We start from the raw sequence: 16,352 nt of genomic DNA on the forward strand, positions 1-16,352 counted from the left end.
AACGCTCACACAGAGGGGTCGTCCTTGGGTCAGGACCCCACAAGCTGCTTCCGAGCTGTCTGAACAGGGCTGCAAGGTGGCCTCTGCCATCCCCGCTCCCCACGTCCCCTTCCATACACGCGCGGGCCAGCGTTGCCTCGACCTGGGTTTCAGGCTCATGCCGTGGGCCCGACCCCACCGGGCGGCCCAGATTTGCAGAGTGGAAGTTAAAAGGATTCTGACAAATAGTAAAGAAAAGGATTGAGGTCGGGCAACCCGGAGCACAGGGAAGAGCCGGCAGGTGCCCTGGGCAAAGCGCTCGCCTCTGGGCCTCGGGCCACTGTTCATTTCACATGGGGAAACTGAGGCTCAAGTAGCCTGGAATGACCACCAAGACCATGGCGATGGCAAGGGCATAGGTGAGATGGGAGACCTGGCCCGCGTCTGTTGAGCCACAGGCGGGGTGACCGCCCTTCACCGTGACGCCCGCGGTCATGGTCAGGGAAGGAGAGCTGGGCATGAATTAGGAAACGCAAGGCTCTGGGAGGGACAGACACACCCCAGGGTGGGCCTGGAAAGCCGAGCCGTGTTCTCTCCTCTCCCTGTTCCAAGCCCTTTCACTCCTCGGCTGTGCTGACCCAGAAAACAGACCTGCTGGAGCATGCGCATTCCAGAGGCGGCCACAGGGTGGAGACATGCGGTCGTGCAAGCTCCAAGTTTTGGTGCAAAACCCGCTGCTGGGCTTTGCCCAGATGGTGACCTTCGGGGAGAAAGCAGTTTTCCAAACCCAGGGCCACTCAGCCTGGGTCCTGTCTCTGACGGGCTTGGTCCTCCTTGTGCCGTTGTGAGCGCACTGATGCATGATTGACAAACGCGATTTCACCCTGCGAAGGTTTAGTCTCCGTCGCTCTGTGCCAGATGAGGTGCTGCACGGTGAAGGGAAAGCTTGATTGTAAAACAAAGACCAAGCACACCAGGGAAGCCTCTGGACGACACACCGCCACGATGGCGCCTCGGTGTCACTGCGCGTCAGATTCCATGGCCTCGGGAGCCAGCCTTGGGGCACAGGTTCAGCCACTGCCTGAGACGCCTGCATCCAAATGGGCGTCCCAGCTACTCCACTTCTACTCCAGCTCCCTGCTGATGCACCTGGGAAGGCAGCAGAGGTGGCCCAGGTACCTGCGCACCTGCTACCCACGTGGGAAATCGTGGCTCCTGGCCTCAGTCCAGCCCAGCCCCAGCCATTGGGACCATTTGGGGAAGTGAAGCAGAGAATAGATCTCTCTCTCTCTCTGTTTCTCTCTCTCTCTCTCTCTAGATTTATATTATATATTTGAAAAGCAGAGTTAGAGAGAGAGAGAGAGAGAGGTAGAAGCATACCAACAGTCTGACCTCAGCTGGCTCAAAAAAAAAAAAAGTCACAGTTATGGATGGAATAATGAAAAAAAAAGTGCAAAATTTAAAAATAGGCGAATTTGCATTAAAGATTTTTCCCTTAAGTCTGAAATGGTTTCAAAATAAAAGTTGTTGGGGCTGGCGCTGTGGTGCAGCAGGTTAACACCCTGGCCTGCAGCGCCGGCATCCCATATGGGTGCCGGCATCCCATATGGTGCCGGTTCGAGACCCGGCTACTCCACTTCCCATCCAGCTCTCTGCTGTGGTCTGGGAAAGCAGTAGAAGATGGCCCAAGTCCTTGGGCCCCTGCACCCACGTGGGAGACCCAGAAGAGGCTCCTGGCTCCTGGCTTCAGATCGGCGCAGATCCGGCCATTGCAGCCAATTGGGGAGTAAACCAGTGGATAGAAGACCTCTCTCTCTCTCTCTCTCTCTCTCTCTCTCTGCCTCTCCTCTCTCTGTGTAACTGACTTGCAAATAAATAAATGAATCTTTAAAAATAAACAAATAAATAAAAATGAAAGTTGTTTTTTAAATACTAAAACCCAGGACTCTTGGATTCAAGCAAGATTCAGATCTCCTGTGACTCGTCTGAGCGGCATCATTCAATTTCAGGTAACCTCCTTGGCCCGGTTCTAACAATCTCTCCTCACTGCTGAAAAGCATCCCGTTTTACGAACGACCCTCAGCCCCAGGAGTCCCAGAAAGAAGGAAGGAAGGAAAGAAAGAAGACAGGAGAGAGAGAGAGAGAGAGAGAGAGAGAGAGAGAGAAGCAGGTGGGCATTGGGCTTGGTAGTAGATTGTATTTTCCCCGATATATCCCAGCTAACACCAGTCCCCGTGCTAACACCATTCATCACACATGCTGGCTTGTCCGCACGCCTTCACTTGTGCTGTCTTGGGCTGGCTCAGCACACCTTCAATGCGGGGGCGGCCTCTGCCTCCTGGTCCCATGCTGGGCAGCGCGGGTCTCTGGGCTGTAACTCCAGGCCCCCTGCGATCCCTGCAGTCCAGGCAGCCTTTGGTGGTCTGGCGCTGGGAGGTTCACTCTGGCTCCTGGATGTTCTGTCAAACCCACGGTCTGCCCGTCCTCCTCCCTCTCCCCCAGAAGCCTGGCAGGTTGGGAGCCACAGAATCCAGGTGTACCCTTCACCGTCTGCTGCCCCCACCCCTCTCGCCCCTGGCCTGGAGCACTGGGGGTGGTAGGCGCCCCGACAGGGTGGCTCAGAGCGACCTGGGAACCGCACGCATCTCAAAGCTGCTCTCCCTCCACACCGTGAGTCCTCCCGGGCGTGTGTTGGGGTTGGGCGAGGCGCAGTGGGCACTGCCTACTCCGATTAGGGGTGGGGAACCTTTTTTTCTGCCAAAGGCCATTTGGATAGTTCTAACATCATTGCCGGGCCATGCACAATTATCGACTTCAAAATTAGCCTGCTACAGATGAATTTTGGGTAGTAATGAAATTTGGGTTCTGCCTGTGACTGCCTTGGCAGGATCAGACCAAATATTTTGTGGGCCTTACATAGCCCCACCCCTGCATGGAAAAAGGATCCCCCAACTCCTGTGTACCCCGAGAGGCAGCGACCCCGGGGTTAACCTCTTTGCCGGCTGCAGACTTGGCAGCGTCCGCTGTGTTGGTGTCGGGACAATGGGCTGGTTGGGGGTGATGGCCTTGCAGGGGGAAGGGGGCTGGGGAGACAGGCAGTGAACCCCTCTGAGCAGGCCTGTGTCCCATCGCAGCGAGAGATGGGACTACAGGACTTTGCTGTCATTGTATCTGCATTGCAAACACGCATGTCCCATTTCATAAATGAGAAGGCCAAAGGTCAGACCACCTGTGACCACTCTGTTGCGGCCATTTGGGTGTGAACCAGCAGATGGAAGACCTCTCTCTCTCTCTCTCTCTCTCTCTCTCTGCTTCTGCCTGTCTGTAATTCTGCCTTTCAAATAAATAAATAAATCTTTTTTAAAAATCCAGCTGGGATTTTTACTGGGACGGCACTAATTTATTGATCCATTTGGGAAGAATGATATAGTTGTGACTCATTCATTAACTTTAAGAGCCAGAACTGCCCATTTATTTAGATCACCTGCTAGGGCCTGTGCTGGAATTGTATCGATGTCTCCGTAGAGGGCATATATATTCTTGATAAAAATTAGTACGGAATCTCCAGGTGCAGAGGGATCACTAGGAGGGTGGAGGTTAGAGATTGCTCTCGCTGCCCCAGGAGGGCGGAGAGGCGGCCCTGCGAGCCTAGGAGGGGAGAAGCTAGGTTTGGCTGTGTGGATGGAAACCAGACTTTCCCGGAGATGAGTCAGCCCACACCCAGAATCCCCTCCCTCCTCCCTGCGCCCTGCTCAGGGACCCAGCCCTGTCTCTTAGGTGGGGGCCCAGCTGGCCCACTTCCTCCCATGGGAAAGGGTCCCCTCTGCTTGCCTAGGGCTTGGGTGAACAGAGAGGGTGGGGCCCAGCAGAAGCCTTGGGGAGAACTGAGAGCATCTGGGGCTCTGTGAACTCCACCCCTGGGCCCTGCGGCTGACACCCAGCCCTTCCCAGCACCACACCCCGCTGGGCCTCCCTGCTTGTCCGTGTGCATGTATGTGTGTGCATGCGTGTCTGTGTGCGTGCATGTGCGTGAGTGTGTGTGTGTCGGTTACCTTTTGCATCTCAGACCACTGGTAGAAAGAGGGAGAAAGTCTCCAGACGACTGATGCTGGTGCACACACGGGCCCGTTAGAAATGTGAAGGGGACGCCATCCAGAGCAGCGTCCCTGCCTCCTACCCCCAAGATCCTTCTGGAAGCAGTGGGCCACATCCCACAGAAAACTGCCCCAAAGTCACAACTGACTTTTTTATTCTTTTTTATTTTTTGACAGGCAGAGTTAGACAGTGAGAGAGAGAGAGAAAGGTCTTCCTTCCTTTGGTTCACCCCCCAAATGGCTGCTGCGGCCGCACCGCGCTGATCCGATAGCAGGAGCCAGGTGCTTCTCCTGGTCTCCCATGGGGTGCAGGGCCCAAGCACCTGGGCCATCCTCCACTGCACTCCCGGGCCACAGCAGAGAGCTGGCCTGCAAGAGGGGCAACCGGGACAGAATCCGACGCCCTGACCAGGACTAGAACCCGGTGTGCCGGCGCCGCAAGGCGGAGAATTAGCCTAGTGAGCCGCGGCGCCGGCCCACAATCAACTTACAAGGTCAGAGATCCTGGACTCACGGGAAACACAGCTCCTACTTCCGGTGGTTACTTACTACAAACAGAAGGTCAAAGAAATCTCGAGCCCGGCGGCGAGGGTGTGGAACATGGTGGCGGAGCTGGTGGTGGCCACGTGTGCAGGGCAGCCCGCTCACCGACTGCACTGCATCCAACGAGAAACCTCGGCTGCATCTTCCATTGTGGGGAAGCAGCTGCGACAGCACCTCCCACTGATGTTGGGGTCCCCTTCGGGGTCGCCCTCCCAGCACCTCTGTGCTCAGCAGGGCCCCCGCCAGCCCCTTGCTTTGATACATGATTGCAGACACACAGCAGCCGTTGTTTAAGTAACTTCTCCCTTCTCCCTTATTAAGATAAACTTTATTTGTACCTCTTTTTTAAAAAAAAATTTTTATTTGGAAAGAGTTTTATAGAAAGAGGGAGAGAAGGAGGGAGGGAGAGGTCTTCCAACCACTGGTTCACTCCCCAGATGGCCCCCATGGCCAGGGCTGGGCCAGGCTGAAGCTGGGAGCCAGGAGCTTCTTCTAGGTCTCCCACATGGGTGCAGGGTCCCAAGCACTTGGGCATCTTCCACTGCTTTCCCAGGTGCATTAGCAGGGAGCTGGATCGGAAGTGGAGCAGCCGGGACATGAACAGGCGCCCACATGGGATGCCGGCACTGCAGGCGGCAGCTTTACCCGCGACGCCACAGCGCCGGCCCCTGTCTATGTCTCTTCTACTAAAATAGAACTGCTGAAGCTGTCTAGGAGTCCGGAGGAAAAGGCCTCCTTTCAGGGACCATGGGCAAGGTCCTTCTCTCTCTGGGCCTCAGTTTTCTTGTGTGAGATGGGACGGCAGTGGCTCTTTGGTGTCCCCGTGTCCCGCAGTGTGCGGACGAGCCTCTTTCTCTGCGTTCTCCTTCCAACCTTGCCCGGCGTCCCCACGCGCGGCAGCCCCGGCCGTGTCTACGGAGCTGCGAGTGACGATACTCTTTGCGGGTGCTGCTCTGCAGGAGCTGTCACCCCCTGGAGCCACAGTGGGGAGGAGCTGAAGGAAGCAGGGGTCAGGAGGAAGAGGCCGGCGGGGGCTTCCTGCTGGCCCCCAGAACCCCAGCCCTGCTCATCCTGCCCGGAGTCACCTGGGAGTCCAGGTGCCTGTCAGTCGCCATGGTGGGGAGGGGGCTGCGGGGGGCGGGGTCTGCTCAGGAGCCGCCCTTGGGCTTCCTAACCACGCTGTACTCGGGCTCCTGCTTGGAGCCCATCTGGGCGGGCGTCCTGCTGATGCTGGAATCCTCAAGCTGTCCGTCAAACATCACCAAGGAGTAGTGAGGTTCTTCCCTGGGGGCGGCCTGCAAGGAGAGGGCGCCGCGGCTTAGGGGGGGAGTGCGGGAAGGACAGAGCCCGGCTCAGGAGGGAAGGGGGTACCCCCGGGGGCTCCATGGTGGAGGCTCCAACTTCCCCCCGCTGTACTGTCAGCCTGCTCAAGGCACAGCACAAAGATCGCCTGTGTTGGGGGTCCCTGGGATGGTCTGGGGGGACCCAGCCCCATCCATTCTACAAGGAGGGGTCCGGGGGCCCCCACAGGTCTACAGAGTTGGCCAGGCTCCCTCTGTGCCCCTCTTGACGGGAGCTCTCGCAGTGAAGCCGCCGTGCGGGCTCAGCAAGGACCCAGAAGCGCCCGACTGCATTGGCTCTGCGGCCCTGACGGCCCCTCGGTGCTGCGGGCACAGGACTGGGCTATACACAGCAAGGGGAGTCCACAGGGGCCCTCAGACACAGGGCCCGCAGCCATCGGGAAGTAGCGAGACCATGCCAGCCCCTCAGAGGCCCCGCTGCAGGAAACCAAGGCGCTCGGCTCACTGGTGCTGATGGCTGGCGGGTGCGGGCAGGGCGGGGCGTGGCTATCGCAGGACCCAGAACGGTGCAGGATGCAGGTCCCCCACCCCCTGCAGGGAGCAGGAACGGCATCCCTGGGGAGGATAGTGCTGGGGGACACTCCCTGGGAGCTGAGCTCCTCTCCGAAGCAGGCCTTAGACAGCGCGGTCTGTCACCCTCATGCCAGTCAGCGCGTCTGAGGACTCAGTGGGCCCAGGGGCCGCAGTAGGGGCGTGGGGGTCTCCAGGGCAGCCTACTGCGTGGTATCTGACTCTGTTGGAAAGTCTCCGCCAACGGCTGGCTCATCGGCAGCCTGCTGTGCTAGCCCACTTTAAGGCGGCTGTGCCTAAGCAGGGACCCACACATAGCAGGTCCAGGACGAAACCCCGGAGGCCGGAGTTCACACCGAACAGCAGGACGGGATGGAGGCTGAGAGAAATCTCAGACTTTGACCTCGGTCTGCGCTGCATGGCAGGTGCTTAGTACCTGGGGCAGACTCGGGCCACTCTGTAGCCCTGTCATCCCCACCCCATGCCCGCAGCTGCAATGACACCAAGCTCTGACCACACACCTGCCCCTCCTCTGCACAGCCCTGCCCTGGGGAGGCAGGGATCATGTCCCTCTGTGCCTGCTCCAGCCACCAGGGGACGCCCTGCTCAGTGCAGGGTCCAGCTCTGGCTCTGGCACTTACCACGGTGCTGTATTCCACCTCTGCTGGCCTGGTGGGCGCGGACTCCTCCCGCAGGCGCTGTGGCTGCAGCTCCAGATTTGCATAGTAGGGCTCACTCTGCACAACCACCTGGGGCAAGCAGGAAGTGCAGGGTTTGGTGGGGCCCCCAAGCCCCCCAGTCTCCACCCCCACTCCTCTGCCCACACCTCCCGCCACCCTTGCCTCTGCATTCTGGGTGCCCCAGCCCCCATGCTCCAGCCCCGCCTCCTCCAATGTTCTGCTACGGGCAGATCGGAGGAGAGGACCCCTCCCCCTTCCGCTTCCCCCGTCGGGGAGGGGACAGACCCCACGAGCAGATCTCCAGGTCATGTTCTTGCTCTGGGAAAGCACTTGCTATGGCTGTGAGGCCCCCGGAACCTCCCCTGGCTGAAAGGACTGACCACTCCAGAGCACCCTCTGTGCCCCTCCCCCACCACCCAGCACCCCTGCCGGGGCCTTTCCTTACCTGCCCGGTGCTCTGGGGCGGCTCTGAATGCTGGCCACCTAGGGGACAGGAGAGGAAGGAGGCTGAGCCCCAGGGCAGGACAAGCTCTTTCCTGGAGACCTCAGCCCCGGGCACCTGTCCCCCAGGCGTGAAGCGGGGGTTTGCTGGGCGAGTGAATTAGTAAATGAGCACATGAGTAAGTGAGTGAACACACGGACAACAGAAAACTCTCAGCCGGAGGAGGGCGACCAAAGCCCGGTGCCCGAAAGTGACAGAAAGACCCCAGCGGGGGAACAGGAGAGGGAGCTTGTCCCCCTGAGAGAGAACCCGGCCTCACAGGGACCTGGACGCCACCAGGGTGTCTGCCGCGCCGCCCTGAGCCAGAACCCGACACAGCTCCGGCTCAGCCAGTCCTGGGGTTCCAGCGCCAGCAGCGTTGCTCAGCGGGGTCCTGCCTGTGTGCTCTGTACCCCGACCCTTTCTTTCATTTTTTAAAAAGATTCATTTATTTGAAAGGTAGAGTTACAGAGAGAGAGAGAGAGAGAACTCCATCCACTGGTTCACTCCCCAAGTGGCCTCAACAGCCAGGTTTGGGCCAGACAGACGCCAGGAGCCAGGAGCTCCATCCGGGTCCCCCACGTGGGTGCAGGGGCCCAAGCACTTGGTCCACCTCCCTCTGCTTTCCCAGGTGCATTAGCAGGGAGCTGGATCAGAAGAGGAGCCAGCGCCGTATGGGAAGTAGCGTCCCAGGTGGCCCCTCGCGCACTGTGCCACAGCACCGGCCCCACCCTGACCCTTTCAACCCGGAGACTCAGGCCCTGGTGGCAGTGGGTTCTGCACACAGCTGGTCGTCCTTGGTCTCTGTCCAAGCGGGCACTACACTGGACACTGTTGGAGGGACTGTCTGCCTCTCAGGGAGCCCCAGACTCAAAGGGAGCTGGGAGCCCACAGCTGGGAGACACAGGCCTCAGACGGCCCAGGAGCTGAGCTGTCAGTTGATGCAAAACGGAGCCGGGTGCTCCGTTCCCGACTGCTCCGTGTGGGCTCCAGGCCACCGTCCCCCTCCCCACGGGGAACAGGTGTTCTGAGGGAGGGAGGAGGGGGAGGTGGGGAGGAGATGGAAGTCGCATGCTGGGGAGGAAGGTGGCTGTGAGAAGGTTTGTGAGCGGCTCGCTGCAGGCGGGGCCCAGTCTGCGGTGGTCCCCAGCGTGTCCCTAGGGCCTTCACGTGGCAGGCGTGGACAAGTGCGCGGATAATGCATGGATGGAGTGAGTGGGCTGGGGGGGGGTGGGATGAGCTGGCGTCAGGACTAGGGTGGGGGAGCTGGGCAGTGGGAAGGGAGTCCCAGACAGCGTCAGGAGGCAGGGCTGGGACTCACAGAGCAGGGGACAGAGACGTCACTTAGGATCCATCAGACAAAGCGCACCCCACCCACACCCCACTCACATGCCCGCACATGCGGCTTCTGAGCCTGCAGGAGCGGGGGAGGGGCCCAGGTTGTGGTGCGGAGAGTGACACCAACATCCCATATCTGAGCATCAGCACCCTGCTGATGCGCCTGGGAAGGCAGCGGAAGGTGGTCCACGTGCGTGGACCCCGCCCCCACCTAGGAGACCCAGATGGAGTTCTCCGCTTCAGCCTGGCTCAGCCCCAGCCATTGAAGCCGTCTGGGGAGTGAACCAGCAGGTGGAAGATCTCTCTCTCCCCGCGCCCCACCCTTTCTGTAACTCTGTTTTTCAAGTAAATAAATAAATCTTTTAAAATAAATAAAAGAGCAGGGGAAATGGTACAGGTGCAAAGAACCAGGTTTAGAGCAGACTCAGGGTATGAAGCAAATGTTTTAAGAAATCTTTTGTGGTCCCGGCGCTGTGGCGTAGTGGGTGAAGCCACCACCTGCAGTGCCAGCATCCCATATGGGAGCCAGTCCTGGCTGCTCCACTTCTCATCCAGCTCCCTGCTATGGCCTGGGAAAGCGGTGGAAGATGGTCCCCATGCCTGCGTGGGAGACCTGGAAGAAGCTCCTGGCTCCTGGCTTCAGATCTGCCCAGCTCCGGCCATTGTGGCCATTTGGGGAGTGAACCAGTGGATGGAAGACCTCTCTCTCTCTGTAACTCTGACTTTCAAATAAATAAATAAATCTTTAAAAGAAAAAAGAAAGAAAATTTTTGTGCACACACAGGCAGGGGAAAGCCTGGAAGGAAGTGGCTCGAACGGTAGTGGCTGGTGTCCTCCGGCGGCGGGAGTCCCCGTCACCACGGGGATCCATGCCCCCCTTGGCACTTCCGCGTGGTTTTCAGATTTTCTACGGTGACCACATCTCCCTTTCTGAGCGACAGCTTCTCGGTGAAGGGGCAGCCGAGGGGACTGCTGGGACTCAGAGCAGAGGCCCGGGCTGGGGAAGCCAGCGTGTGGCCGGCGTGGTTATGTGGGAGGAGGGAACCAGAGAATGACGGGGCACGGAGGAGGGGGTGGAGGAAGGGGGCTTCTTTCTGAGGGCTGTGCTCAGACAGGCTGGGCTTCACCCCTGCCTCCCCCTCCAAGCCTGGGCCCCCAGGGGCTGAGGCTGAGCCCCACGGGGGAGGGGCTGCATTAGGGATGGGGGGCAGTGGCTCCCCGCGCCCTGCGGCCACACAGCAGAACCTCCAGCCCCACCTGCACCCCAGAGCCACCCTGAAGACTTCCCTGTGAGCGTATTCCCTGGAGCTCCTGCACCCACAGAATCCTGAGTTTTTCCAACAGGGAGGAGGGGCCGGCGCTGTGGTGCCGTGGGGAAAGCCACAGCCTGCGTTGCCCACCAGGATCCCATATGGGCGCTGGTTCAAGCCCTGGCTGCTCCACTTTCGACCCAGCTCTCTGCTATGGCCTGGGAAAGCAGTAGAAGATGGCCCAACTCCTTGTGCCCCTGCACCCATGTGGGAGACCCGGAGGAAGCTCCTGGCTTCAGATCGGCGCAGCTCCAGCCATTGCGGCCATCTGGGGGAGTGAACCAGTGGACAGGAGACCTCTCTCTCCCTCTCTCTCTCTGCCTCTGCCTCTCTGTAACTCTGCCCTTCAAATAAATAAATAAATCTTAAAAAAAAAAAAAGAAGAAGAAGAAGAAGAAGAAGAAGGAGGAGGAGACTTCTAAGGCTCCCTCTGGACCTGGGCCAGCAAGCCGCCCCTCTGCAGGTGAGTGCAGGCTCCTGCTGCCCCACCCCCACTCACCCCTCCCTTCTTTCACGCATTTAATTTGCCCATCGGATGTTCACTGAGCACGGAACTGACTTCCTGACTCCCGATACGGTGCCGTGTGCACTGCGTGTGCTCTCTCTGCTCAGAGGGAGGTGACTAAGTGACAAGATGCCTGGAGCTTGTGTGGTGGGGGGGTGTATTCGCTGTGGCTAGAGATATTACATAATAATACAGGAATCAGCAAACACCCATGACAGTGGGAAGGCAGGCAGTGACAAGGACAGGCCACCACAGCTGAGGGGCAGAGGGACATGCAGGAGGGCAGCAAGCCAGAGAGAGAGGCAGCACGGGGGAGCGGGCACACCACACACCAGGGCAAACCCAGAAGGAAAGACCGAGTTTGCCACTGTTGCCAAGAAGTTGCTGGAAGGTGCCTTCCAGGTGCAAGGATGGGGTGAGAGAGGCGGGCAGGGCCAGACCGCGGAGGGCCTTGACTGTCCTGCAAGCTTGGAACACGGAGGGCACTGCTTCCTGGGGCAGCCGCCTCCAGGCCTGCAGCAGGTGCGTCCCCTCTCGGGTGCTCCACCCCCCAGGCTGAGCCAGGGCACCCGCCCTCTAGGGTCAGCTGGGACGTGTTCTCTGAGGGCCTGCGGCCGATGCCCGTTGGTCAGAGGGCGCGGGAGCGAACTCACCTTTGACGGGTCTCCGAAGTATCCTCCAGGCCAGCAGCGAGGTGCCCGCCAAGAGAAGCAGCAACAGCGCTAACAAGGAGAGCGTCACGGGGAGCCTGGAGGGACAGCACGGGGTGGGGGAGGGGGAGAAGGCAGCTCACCTTCCTCCACCTCTTAAACAAACAAGGTCAAAGTTCAAAAACAACATGGGGGGCAGTCTTTTAGCCTAGTGCCTGTGCCCCACATCGGAGTCCCTGGGTTCAGCTCCCAGCTCCGACTCCTGGCTCCAGCTTCCTGCCAGCGCACACCTTGGAAGACAGCAGGCGATGGCTCAAGTAGTCGGGTCCCTGCCACTTACATGGGACACCTGGATTGAGTTCCTGGCTCCTGGCTCTGGCCCTGGCGCAGCCCCAGCTTTTGCATGCATTTAGGGAATGAGGAAGTCAACCAACAGACAGGAGTAAGAGCACCCTGCTCATCTCTCTCTCTCTCTCTCTCTCTCTCTCAAATAAATAGCAAATAATTAAAAAAATAGTTGGTATGATCTCCTTTCTACAATCAACCCCCCCCATAGGAGGTGTACTTTAGAATCTTCCAGAGACATTTTATTGCTACACAAGCAAATATAAATGTATGGACTCACTACAAAAAGTTCATGGAAAATAAAACGAAAAGGTAAGTTTATCTTGGTGCAGAAAAACTGTAAAACCATACAGTTCACACGGGGGCAGGCATTCTGGTGCAGCAGGTTAAACCACGACCTGGGACCCCCATCCCACGCCGGAGCGCCTGTTTGAGTCTTAGCTGCCACTCATACGAGAGACCTGGATGGAGTTCCCAGCTCCTGGCTCCGGCCCGGCCCAGCCCTGGCTGACGTGGGCATTTGGAGAGTGCACCAGCGGATGGAAGATTCCTCTGTGTCTCTCCCTCTCTCTCTGATCTGTCACTCTGCCTTTCAAATAAATAAATAAACAAATCTTTTTAAAGCCTCAAGGAAAAATTGAATTAAAAAGTGAGTTTGTTTTTTCAAAGTTCACAGAAAATGTGCATTGTGAAAAAACTATGCATGCATTTAAATTTTTTGTGTCAAAATGAACTTATATTTTAATTCCATTTTCCAGACCTCTGAATCCAGGGAATTAATTAACTCAAAGGGGTCACAGGAACCCCCAAATTTGTAGCTAATGGATCAAGTGTGCAGTGGCCTGGGGGTCCCTAAGTGGGGTCTTAGGAAGGTCGGAGCCCTTAAACGGTGGGGTCTCCGGCACTCCCCAGTGGGCGGTGCCAGAACTCACGGCAGTGCCAAGCAGGTGTCAGAATGGGGAACCTCGGCCAGCGCCACGGCTCACTAGGCTAATCCTCTGCCTGCGGCGCTGGCACACCGGGTTCTAGTCCCCGTTGGGGTGCCGGATTCTGTCCCAGTTGCCCCTCTTCCAGGCCAGCTCTCTGCTGTGGCCAGGGAGTGCAGTGGAGGATGAGGGCCCAAGTGCTTGGGCCCTGTACCCAATGGGAGACCAGGAGAAGCACCTGGCTTCTACCTTCAGATAGGCATGGTGCGCCGGCTGTGCTGGCCATTGGAGGGTGAACCAATGGCAAAAGAAAGACCTTTCTCTCTGTCTCTCTCACGGTCCGCTCTGCCTGTCAAAAAAAAAAAAAAAAAAAAAAAGAATGGGGAACCTCTGGAGCCTGAACACAGTTCATGTCTGCACGTGTTTTCCTGGGGAGTGGGTCTCCAGATGCCACCAGATTCTCTGTGGGGTTGGTGACCCCAGGAGATGCTAAGAACCACTATTCAGAGAGCAGAACTCCAGACTTTGGGTGACCTTGCTACTCGGAGCTATGCTGAACCTGAACCTGTCTGTGCCTTGGTCTACGCATCTGAAAAATGGGCACAATGATGGTGTGGATGGCAGTGAGGGGCAAAGGGGAAAGCACAGGCTGGGGGACGTCCCCCACCCCCCGAGGGTGTCCAGTGTGGCCTCCACAGGCCAGGAGAGGACAGACTTCAGTTCCTAACCTGAGCCCGGAGCAAAGGGCGCCCAAGGCCCCCAGCACAGGGCTACGACTCTCACCCCAGTTGGACCCCATGGCCGAAGAGCTGGAGCCTAAGCCGGCCACGGGAGGAAGGAGGCGGTCGTGGGTCGGGGCCAGGAGCCTTACCCGGGGCCGGGGCCCCACTGGGAGTCCTCCTGGCTGCTTGTTGTGACAGGGGCCAGCGTGGTGGACGACACAGCTGAAACCTGCGCTGTGGTGGTCACAGTCTTGGCTGCAGTGACACCTGCAGGTGTTGGTGACGTCGTCGGTGCTGGTGGCAAAACCACAAATCAGACCGGGGTCCCTCCTGTGACCCGCCCACTGCAGGGTTTGATTTCACACACAGTGCTCTCTCGGGAAGGGAGCCAGATGGGGACCCCCGGGGCGGGGGGGCTTCCCAGGATCCTGCTGCACCTGGTGAGCCGTCCTGAGCCGCTGGGGTGGGGGCGGGGGCAGGAGCTGTCATCAAGTCCCCAGTCACCTCCCCGCGCCCCGCCTTGTCCCCTCTGGCTGCAGCCACACGCTGCCGGAGCCGTCTGTTCCACAGCCTGTCTGACTCGTCACCTGCTTCAGCCGCTCCTGCACACAGCACCTTGCCCCCGCCCCACACAGCTCTGGGCTTCCGGGCTGATTCGCAGGCACCTTCGGTGTAACTGTGCTGTCCGAGATGGCAGCTGCGGCCTCCCTGGCCCTGTCCCTCCTCGGCCCCACGCCACCCCCACCCCACAGTTTGCTCCAAGTCTCTGATCTGATTCCTGTTCCAGGTGCCTTCGGCAGGGCAGCCCTGGTGCTGGGGCGAGGGGACTCACCTGGGGACACGCACACCGTCACCAGGAAGAAGATGTCCCACCCCTGTGGCACATCCATCCCACACTGGTATGTGCCCGCGTCCTTGCTGCTGAGGTTCTCCAAGGTCACGGTGAAGGTGAGGTTTGCAGGATGGTCCCTGATGGACACTCGGCCGCTCCGGGCTTCTAGCTCTGGCGGTTTTGTCTTCACGATCTCCCGTCCTGGCAAACACCGGTGACGGCACCAGAATTTGGCCCGCATCCTGTGTTCTTCCTCGTACCGGCACTGTACGCTCAGGGATCCTCCCTCGGTGCCACTCACAGTGCTGGGGCCGCTCAGACAGAAACAGCCTGGAAGACACAAGCCCGAGTCGCCAGGTGGGTTGGGGCTGGGTGCCCCGGGGTCACCTCCTCAGGCCCCAGCCCTGGGCCCCCAACTCCTTCCTGCACCTCCGTCTGGTCAGCCGACTCGCAGCTTCGACACCTTTGCCTGCACTCGGCCACCCCAACTTTGATCACAGTGGGGTCCCTTCCTCCAACCCCGTCTTCCCACCAGGGGCCTCCTGCTCCCACACTTACAGCACCAGAAGACGTCACCCCCAGGCCACCGGCTCTGGGGACGGCCACCCCAGCCCTGAGCATCCCGGGCAGCTGCACCCAGCCCCACCCTGCTGGGCCCCAAGCAGGGCAGACACGGGGCATCCGAGCGATTGACAGGAGCACCAGGCACACTTGCAGCCTGTGGCTCCCAGAGGTCTCCGAGGGCCTCCCGTGCCCACCCCACCCCCACCCCGGCCCTACCCTCACGGGCACAGGCCTTGCAATCTCACTCTCCCAGGAAGCTCATATTTTATTTCCAAGGTTTGCATCTGCCATTTTCCCAAACAGATACAAAGCCAGGGCGTAAGGTGCCACCGAGCAGAGTTAATGAACCCACAGAAAGTCAGCGCTCTCCCACGGACAGCCAGCGTCTTCATAATAGAGGAAGCACACGATTTCTAAGAAAAGTGGCCCAAAAGACAAACTACCCCAAGACAGCCTAACCAGATGGAGGCCAAACCTCGCCCTGGCACGGGAAGCCGAAGCCCCGCGGTTCCTTGCAGACCAAGTCCCCTCCCTCCCCGCTCCCCCGCCCTCTCTCCTCTAGGAGCTCCCAGCTCCCCTCCTTGGAGGTCCCGTGGAGGTGAGCTGCCACTGGCCAACCCCAGGAGGTTCCTCCCGGCTCCGGCTCAGCCCTTGAGTTTTCCTGGCTGAGTCTCCGGTCTCCGAGCCCGACGCCAGCTCCACCACCCCCGTCCCCACCCTCCGTCTACACCCGCAATCCAGTGAGGCCACCTGGCGCCCACAGGTGTGCTCCGTGTGGCCATCCTCCGCCCTCTGGAACTTCCTGCCTCTGACACTGGTCCCCTTCCTTCTGACACTCACCCGCCACAAATCCTCGCACGTACCCCTCCTCTGTGCCCCTCTGTGGCTCATCCAAAGGCAGATGGGTGCCGAGGACGGAGAGACCCTCACCCTTCTCCCCCCAGGGCTGGGGTCTTTCTGTCTGTCCGTCACAGCATGCCCCATTCTACGTCCAGCACAGATCCCAGGCTTGGGTGCCCCGTGTGACAGCCTGCTCCCCCAGCTCTTGCACCCTCCCTCCCCCCCCACCCCCCGTAGACGCCCCCCAGGCAGAGAGTCCTCACCTGGGACCCAGAGAAGCAGCAGAGCTGACGGCAGCCCCATGGCCCGGCCCCGCGGGGTCATTCCTCCCACACAGGCGGCTCCCGCAGCCGTACCGGGCTCCTGCACGACTGCAGGCTGTGGCCCCACTTCCGCTTTTCTTTGAGCCATCAGCTTCCTTGTTCAACTTCTTTTCGGTCTTGAACCAGGGCTGAGCAGAAAATGGAGGAAGCCGAGGGTGCATCGTGGCCGGCAGCCGACTGAGACCCCTGGGGATTCTGAGCCCCGTGGGTGTGGCTGCCGGGTGGCCCAGGGGCTGTGCCTGCAGCACGGTGCTCCCCGCAGTGGGTCCTGGGTGAGCTCCTGCTGCAAACCTGGGGCCCACCCCCCGCGGAGTGAGCACCTGCTTCATGCGCACCTCCCAGGTCCCCA

General features: G+C 59.5%; 1 protein-coding gene across 1 annotated transcript; it reads right to left on the reverse strand.

The window, feature by feature from the left end:
* Positions 1–4,927: 4,927 nt before the first annotated feature.
* Positions 4,928–16,113, reverse strand: LOC103346051 (CMRF35-like molecule 8). Its single transcript, XM_070060358.1, has 7 exons — positions 15,944–16,113; positions 14,277–14,606; positions 13,594–13,738; positions 11,455–11,549; positions 7,613–7,650; positions 7,129–7,236; positions 4,928–5,911 (listed from the first exon to the last, which is right to left on the reverse strand). The coding sequence occupies exons 1-7, from the start codon at positions 16,089–16,091 to the stop codon at positions 5,765–5,767; spliced, it is 1,011 nt and encodes a 336-aa protein (XP_069916459.1). The 5' UTR covers positions 16,092–16,113; the 3' UTR covers positions 4,928–5,764.
* Positions 16,114–16,352: the final 239 nt, after the last annotated feature.

The sequence above is a fragment of the Oryctolagus cuniculus genome, chromosome 17 (assembly GCF_964237555.1).
Source record: "Oryctolagus cuniculus chromosome 17, mOryCun1.1, whole genome shotgun sequence".
In the NCBI taxonomy this organism is placed as follows: domain Eukaryota; kingdom Metazoa; phylum Chordata; class Mammalia; order Lagomorpha; family Leporidae; genus Oryctolagus; species Oryctolagus cuniculus.

Excerpts from the sequence above, each read along its gene's own strand:
- LOC103346051 (XM_070060358.1), bottom strand. The coding sequence starts at position 16,091 with ATGGCTCAAAGAAAAGCGGAAGTGGGGCCACAGCCTGCAGTCGTGCAG. Across the intron at positions 14,607-15,943 it reads GCTGCTTCTCTGGGTCCCAG|GCTGTTTCTGTCTGAGCGGC; the intron begins GTGAGGACTCTC and ends TGTGTCTTCCAG. Across the intron at positions 7,651-11,454 it reads ACTTCGGAGACCCGTCAAAG|GTGGCCAGCATTCAGAGCCG; the intron begins GTGAGTTCGCTC and ends CCTGTCCCCTAG.